We start from the raw sequence: 8,456 nt of genomic DNA on the forward strand, positions 1-8,456 counted from the left end.
ACTTAAGGAGGAACTAATTAAGAAGAATTAACAAAGCCAAGCCACAAAACTTTAAAGATATGGTTAGTGAAGATGAATACCAAAACAATTTATGATATTTTTCCCATCCTTCTGCTTCATCAGTTTCAGCTGTTCCTGCTGCTGCAAGGAGTGGTGCAGTGGAAGTCTATTTGCAGCAGGCGGTGCAGAAGCTCCTGTTTCACCTGTCCTCTCTTAATATCCTTTTGGAGTTCTCTAAGTGGAATTGCTGAGAGGAATCCCTTAATATATTCCTTACAACAGCCAATTCCTTCACTGACCAAATCCTGAGAATTTCTGCTTTCCTTCCCATCCTCACCACGCCTGTAAATTGCACTCTCTGCATCAAACTTTAAAATGTATGCTCGTTTGCATCCCTCTGCTAACCTCCCTCCCAATGTGTCAAGCAGATAAATGGCTTCCCTTTCTACCTTTAGAACGAAGAAATGGTCGTTCCAACTTACAATATATATTCTTTCGTCTGTCTCATCCACACATAGTATGTTATTCCATATGTTGTCAAAACACATCTCTCCTTGCAACCAATCAAAACCTTCAGGCATTTCATCCATACTAAAGAAACCCACATATGACTTCTCCGTGGCTACCATCAATGACCTGACTTTCGCTTCCAAAACTGTGTCGAGATCAAAATGCTTGTCTGAAAACTTTGCCTTGTGATTCTCTTCACCACATAGATTCCTCCATTCCAATGATCCTTTGAGTACCAGTTCATCAAACTGGTTTTGCAATGGTAGAGACTCTGGATTTTTATGCAACCAGTCTGCAATGATTGCTGCAAGAACAGTGCAAGCACTGCCACCCGCAGCCTTTTTACTGCACTGATCAATGGATGCAAGAAAAACATCGGTCACAAGTTCGATTTTTTCATCTCTGCTAACTAATTTTTTCCTCTCCCACTTACCAGGTTTGAAATTTTCCTCTGGTCTCACTTTTGTTTTCTTGAATGCTGTTAGGAAGTGAACACATGATTGGCGGCGGAGATAATCGTCAATATCATCCTCATCTTTGGCACATCCTTTGGTGTGTCTTATTCCTTTGTTGCTTCGCTTTGTTGTGCTCAAACAAAGTAGCATAGAGCTTCGCTTTTGCTTCGTCAGCGAATCTGCTCTAGATTCATTGTCATGAGATGTGGCATCTGTTTCTGGTAGATTTATGGATTGGTTGTGGGAAAGATTGAAGCTTTGAAATTTTCTGGTAGAGTATGGTTTAGGTTTGAAGAAGAAGGGGTATGGACTGAGAGCTCGAGTAAGGGCTACTTGACTTTTATCTTTTGATTCTAGTTTGACAAGCTGCAGTTTGACCTGAAACATGAAGTTGAATGATAAGAGTGATTAGAATTTTGGACAAAGAAGGATATGTGTAGTTTTGTGTACATAACTATGGATTTTATATTTTACCGTTAGCATCGTCTCAGCAATATGCCCAATGGAGCGGCGGTTGATTGCAATTTTGATGGTTTTATTGTTCTCAAATTGGATTAATTCAGCGACATCCACCTTTGCTTTGCCTATAGTTTTCTTCTTTTCTCTTGCTTTTTCTTGAACTTGCTGTTAAGACAAACAGAAACACTGTAAGGCACTGGTTGACCACAAGTAGGATTTAAGTAAATCCTGAAAATTATTTGGCATGATAGATGGTGCAAATCTCTCAAATTTTATTTCTCCCAGAATTTAGCCTAAAAAGGGGCACCATAGGGATTTAAAAAAGTAGCAAAATTTATATGCTGAAAAAAATAATAATAAAAAAGGTTGAAATATCAATGGTTATCTTACCTCTATATGGAGGGCAATGATCCAACTCTTACAAATTCCAGACCTGTCTCTCTTAAACCTGCAAGTATAATCAAATCCTTCATTCCAGCTCACACTGCCATTTGCCTGCACCTTCTGTTCCCCTGTACAGCTCTTTTCAAATTCTCTTGCCAAAAATCCTGCTTTCCTTTGGCTTCCTCTCCATTCCACCTTTGCAATCATGTTGCAGCCATGGCTATCCGCAGGTAAATCTTCAATTTTTTCGACAAACAGGTGCAGTTTGGAATCCATTGAAGAAGGAAGATCAAGCTAAGCTTTTGCTCTGTGAGTGTGTTGGGGGATTCTGAAATCAGGTATAAATTTATCTGTGATTTCTAAGGAACATAAAAAGATGAAGAGCTTTTAGGCTCTTTTCTGGTTGGAATGTGATTTTTTTTTGTTGAATTTAACATCCAAGGAGAGATATAAATATGTTTCAAAGTCAGTCTGGTGTGTTTGAATGACTCATTCAACAAATTCCATCCCCATCTCATCTCACAAGTTACTTTATACAGCATGGTGAAATGATTTAAAATGAATTTGTCTTGTTTGTCCTAAACTATAATATTTGATAATTCTTCATTTTATTAATTAGACCTTTTCTTTTGGGTTGGTGCTTCCAACTTGAATCTCTATTTTTTATTTATTTTGCTTTGATATATATCTGATGAGGAAATTGACAAAAAACAACTAAAAAATTAAAAAAATAATAATAATAAAAGTACCTGTCATGCACTTTAGTTTCCAGGATCAGGTGGCTTAGATTTGTGAAGTAGACAAGTAAAAAGTTTTCGATTTTGATGAAATTGAAGTCAACTTATACATGAATACTGGCCACTGGGTTATGTTTTGATTGTTAAATCTACTATTTTAAATCAATTCTTTGGCCTGTTAAAATATGAGGAAATAGACTATAGATATAAAAAAAAAAGTTCATTTGGTTGCAAGCCGGTTAGATTATGTGGCTTAGTGTTTTTCTGATCAACCAAAGCTGCAATTTTTTTTATTGGTTATGACCGGATTCAATGAGGAGTCAACACTTGATGCCAATTTTCGTCAGGAGAGTTAAACCACTTAAAACAATGCGTCCACTTAGAATGAACTTGCCAGGAGAATTCATGTCTCTCCCTTTAGCTTAGAACTCATCTCTGGTTGGACATCTTTGCAATAAGCATTTGTTTAGACTACTTATTATATGGTTTTATTTGTATTATTTAAAATAAAAAGATGAGTGTAATATATTCTGAGTAATTTGAATTACATCATTTTTGTATTTTTCTTGAGGAATTTTATTAAGGGAAATTTTACATGCTTGATATGTTGCTCACATTTCCTATGTATTTACACTTCTATCCATCTAAAGTTTGATGTTTTTATTTATAACACCATGCATGAATGACTTAGTAATTGTGGCATTTTTGATGTGATATTAAATGTTTTAGGGGTTGTTTGGTTGGAAGAATTTGGAGTGCACTGTAATTTTTTTTTGCAAGAATTTTAGAAAATTAAGTATTAGGTCTGAAGAAATATAAATACAATGAAATATAAATACAATGTAAAATATGAATGAATTTGAAATTTATATCTTAGTTTATTTTGGCTGAATTTAAAGTTCGATCGATTTATTCGATTTTCAAATTTACCTAGTTCATTATTATATATGTTATCACCAGCATAGTTGCACAGACCTCTGCTGGCGGTTGAATACGTCAATCGCCGGTTGCTATCACTGGACGCCACCCATCTCCCGTCAATAATAAATTGTATATTTTGAAATACATTGATTTACAAAAAATATAAAAATTCTACGTTTACTTTACAATTAATCAAACAACTCGAAAGTATTTCAAATAGTATATATTACTTACGTTACATTATGTATGTAAATATGAAAGTATGGGTATTTCATGTATATAAATTCATAAGAATTGTGTGGTACTTTGTCTTTTCTATATGTGGAATTATTTATTTGTCAGTCAAATGTTGTAAAGGGCGGTCTCCAACTTGCAGCTGAAGCACAACGGCAACGTAATGGTGGTGGTTTAGGGTTGAGATATGTGGCTCAGCTTCACAGTTCTTCAGATAAGCCCGCCTCTTTAGAATGTAATAATTGAAGCTGATAGGTCACGTATTCCTTGATTTTCATATAGTTTCTCTTTTTGAATTTTATTTCTGTATTGTTTGATAAAAGGTTAGCTAAAAAGAATAGTCTCTTGTATTACTTCATATTTATTGGTAGAACACATCTTAAATAGTAAGAAATATTCATGAATATTGTTTATTGGTATAATCCAGTCAAATCGATTCGTGAGTTTGCTCCGAATAGACTTGATAAATGGCTTCGAGATGAGCTTAGTGAGTTGATGAGCTAAGATCTAACCAACTCATACTTGGCTTCGAGAGTTTAGTGAGTTGGCTTAGACTAGACTTGATAAATGGCTTCGAGATGAGTTCAGTGAGTTTAAAATATAAAACTTTTATATTAAAAAATTATTTAATTTTCATGTATTAAATGATTTTGTATTATTTCATCTTTAATATCAATTTTTATGTATTTATAATCATAGCAACAGTTTGAATAAAAAAATTTCTCCTATAATACATTTGTGTTTTTGTAAGTCAACTTGAACTCGTAAAATGAAGCTCGACCTCAAGCTTGTTGTTTCTTATTATTAAAAGTTAAAGCTCGTTCAAATTCAACTCTATTCTTTTACAACCCTAACGTAGTTGCTATGCTCTTATTTGATCATTTGTAAACTTAATTAATTAACTTTAATTGAACTCATTGTAGTTGCCCTGTTTAACTTTGAGCCATGTTTTTTAATTAAATCCGCATGATGCAAGTAATATTTTAATTATTTTTTCATAAAAAAATTATGCATATGCCCATATTATAATATTTTTATGATTTTATCCTCCATCAGCATTTATTAAAGTATTCTTGTGCCTCTTATTTGTTTAGTATGATCTTCTTGTGAAGGAGAATGCAAATTTATATTTTATGCTCTCAACCTTGAATGTAATGGGTGTAATTTATATACTAACTAGACAATTAGTGTAATCTTTTGAATAATTTTATTGTTTAAAGTTCTGTTTGGGGCAACTGCAGCTTATTGAATAATCTGCTGATAAGCTAGGTGCGGTAGCTATTGTAAATTTTTATTTTTTTTAGAAAAGCTAGACCGCTGCTTGTTTGGGGCACTGCACCTAGATAAATGCAGTGCGGAGACGCATAAACTGTCAAAATGCGGTTTACCCAAATAGGCTAGGTTCATTTTCAAAACGTCATCGCACCAAATAAACTGTCTCAAACAGACCATAAGTCCCATTTGTTATGTTTCCTGTTTTTTTATGCATTTAAGAAAATAATTAAAAAAAAAGATTTCTTTGTGTAAGAAGATAAAATATATTTTAATTTTCTAAGGTTAAAATATGCGCTTTTCTGAACTTTAGATGAGGGTCGGCTCTTCGTTTATATTTCACCCCCGTTAAGTACGTCGACTAATTAATTAATTAAGATTTAATTAAAACGATATATTATATTAGGGTTATTAATGTCAACTTGAAGATTAGATATGAATTAATATTATCTTAAAATATCATGAAAATAAAATATCACAAAGAAGTTGAAATCGTTAGATTTGCTTTTAGAAAAATTCAATTTGATAAATTGATTATGCAATGGATAAATGCATTAAAAAATGTTTTTGCATTAAAAAATGTTTTTTTGTTTTTTTTGTTTTTTTTTTTTTTGGATTCTTCATTTTATTTCAAGTTAGGAGCACCTTAACAAAAGTGAGTAAATTTATGATTCTTAAATCTATTAAATCCACATGATATGTGTAAATTTGTGGAATTATTTGTTTTGAACTCTATTAATATTTATATTATTTGTTCTTTTTTCGAATATGTTATGTGTGATTTGTAAGTAACATGTCAAACTAGGATGAAAGGAGTTCGAATGATCTAAATGGTAAACAAGAACCAACTCTTGACAAGCATTTTGAACACAACATTTCTAGAGAGCCTGACGCTTATGCGTCAAGCAATAGGCGTTTAAGCGCTCATTATTTGAACAAGCAGCAAAGAGCTTGGCACATATGTGCCAAGCTATGGGCACATAAGAGCTCATTCTTCATTTATTCATGGTACAAGGGACTTTGGTGCCTATGCAACAAGCTATGGGTGCGTAAGCGCTCACCTATACAAGCAATAGAGCCAGAGTGCTTGGCGCATTGCGCCAGGCAGAAGGTGCTTAGGCATTAAAGAGAGCACATGGCGCTTGTGTGCCAGTTAATGGGGTGCTTGTGCGCCCCTTATTATCGGTGATGGCGTTCGTGCGCCATTTCTTTCAACAATCCTGTGCTGAAGTAAGTTCTAAGCGTTTCAGGAGAAGATGGGGAGCCACAACCAACAAATATCAAGAAGAGAAAATAAAGGATATAAGATAAAAAATCACAAAGAAAGGAGCTCTTTTTTTTATTCTCATCTTCAAAACTCTCCAGAGAGACAGTGATGAGAGAAATTGACTTCGTTGGAAAATCTTTGGTGTGAGAGGAGCACATCTGTGTGTAGAGAGACTTGTGAGGGATTTTATGATTGTAATTGAAGAAGGAATGGAGCATATTTGAGTAGGAGCATTCTAGGGAGACAACTAGTTTGTTTTCTTTACTCAAACTTTTGTATTTTGCTTTTGTTTTAATGAAAAAAAGTTTTTGTTTTGCGTTTCCAAGAACGTCTAGGGACTAAATATTCATGATTTTCTCCTAATCAGATGAATAGAGTTTCTAGTTTGTAAGGGCTTCTAATGACTTGTGTAACGTTGTGTTACGGTGAAAAACTAATCTTTCCAATTTTTGTTTACATGCAAACCTACCGCTTATTCTGTGAACTTGATTTGTTAACTTTGTGATAAAGAATTATCCTTAGTGTAATAACTTTGACTAATTTCATTAGACTTTGAGAATGAAGATGTTACTCAAAGTTGTAGGGAAATGCTTATTTCAGGGATTTCACTGGATGTAGGGAACTTGCTAATAAAATTACATCACTTTCTTAATTCCACATAAAGGGGATAAGAATAAGGTTTGTTCCTGCTAATTTCCAACCATTGTCATTCCATTAAACCTAGGTTTTTATGATTCATTTCAAGGGATAATCATTCTTTCACTTAAGTCTTTTCGCATAATTAAAGTAAGGGAAGTTGCTTGTCTTTACACATTCAAATTAATTCTTCAGGCTAAGACCGATAATCGCAGGCTATAACTTTTTCTCATTGAATTTTATTATGTGGGTTCAATATCTGGAAGTCAATTCCAGATTTCTATTGATACGACACACATACGTGTGTGAGTCACCAGTTATAGTGTATCACCATCCTACCCTTTGATTTAATAAATATGAATTTAAATCAAATCTAAGGGTAATTCAGAGCCCAAAATCTTAAAATTCAAAAATCCACACAACTGCATTTTAGCGTGTTGCTGAATCTAGCATATTTGGCGATAAATCCTATTAAAAGGCGCTACCAAACATCCCCTAAAGATATACAAGATGAAAATTTGAATAATCTTCTCCAAATATATACATAATCCAATTTGAATAGCATTTAAAATTGCTCAATCACTTGTGACCTTACTAATGGGTTATATTGGTAATCAATTTAAATATGGTTTAACTTACATCTTGTGAGACATAACAAAATGATAATTCTAAATCTATGATTTAGCAAATATAATTTCTTCTCAATTACTTTTTAGTTTTATCTTAAATTCCATATTTCTTAAATCTCGTTGTTGTCAAGATTTAATAAATTCAAATTTACAGGATTTACTAAAACGGCTAAAGTCGTTATCATATAATCCCTAAGATTTCATGGGGCATCACCTTGTATAAGTAAGTTAATTACAAGCCTTTGAAATTATAATCATGTCTTGTTTTTTTTTTTTTTGTAGCAAAATATATTATTGTCTCATGTAATCATATGTCATTGGTTACCATAGATAGGATTTGTTAGGAGTCAATAAAATTCCATCATAATCTTTTGATGTCATTCAAGTGGTTGTAGCAGTTGATTGTAGATTATCAGAATGTACCAACTTCTCTCTTACAAGAGCCCTCAACTCATATTTAGAATTGGGAAACAATTATATATATATATATATATATATATATAAGGAAATCGGCATTTGGGGGAGACTCAAATACCTATTTCCCTTGTGTAGGCCCCATGATGAGAGCTCGCGCCATGTGCCTAAATATTCGAGAACTCAGCGCCACTGGGAATCAGCCCCGTGACCTGAGGGTACTTATAGTGAACCCCGCCAATCAACATGTCACGACTTGCGGCTCGCGCGCGCGCACATACAGATATATATATCTGTGTGTGTGTGTGTGTGTGTGTGTGTGTGGGCGCGCGCGCGCATACTGTGGTCTGTTGGCAGAGCAGCTTCTCTGAAGATCGTAAGTTCCCTCAAGTCATGAGTTCAACAATAATTCTGTGTCCCTTGTGTGGGGTATGATACTCGAATATTTAGCACACCTAGAGATGACCGCGACTTGTCTAATAACCTTCGGCTATTTCTTATATATATATATATATATATATATATATATATATATAAG

At 33.7% G+C, this 8,456-nt stretch overlaps 1 protein-coding gene across 1 annotated transcript; it reads right to left on the minus strand.

The window, feature by feature from the left end:
- Positions 1–6: 6 nt before the first annotated feature.
- LOC110018685 lies at positions 7–2,391 on the minus strand. The gene is made up of 2 exons (XM_020716085.1): positions 1,440–2,391; positions 7–1,343 (listed from the first exon to the last, which is right to left on the minus strand). Exons 1-2 carry the CDS (start codon positions 1,446–1,448, stop codon positions 126–128), a joined length of 1,227 nt encoding a protein of 408 aa, XP_020571744.1. The 5' UTR covers positions 1,449–2,391; the 3' UTR covers positions 7–125.
- Positions 2,392–8,456: the final 6,065 nt, after the last annotated feature.

This window comes from Phalaenopsis equestris, unplaced genomic scaffold (genome assembly GCF_001263595.1).
Source record: "Phalaenopsis equestris unplaced genomic scaffold, ASM126359v1 Scaffold000030, whole genome shotgun sequence".
NCBI classification, from domain to species: domain Eukaryota; kingdom Viridiplantae; phylum Streptophyta; class Magnoliopsida; order Asparagales; family Orchidaceae; genus Phalaenopsis; species Phalaenopsis equestris.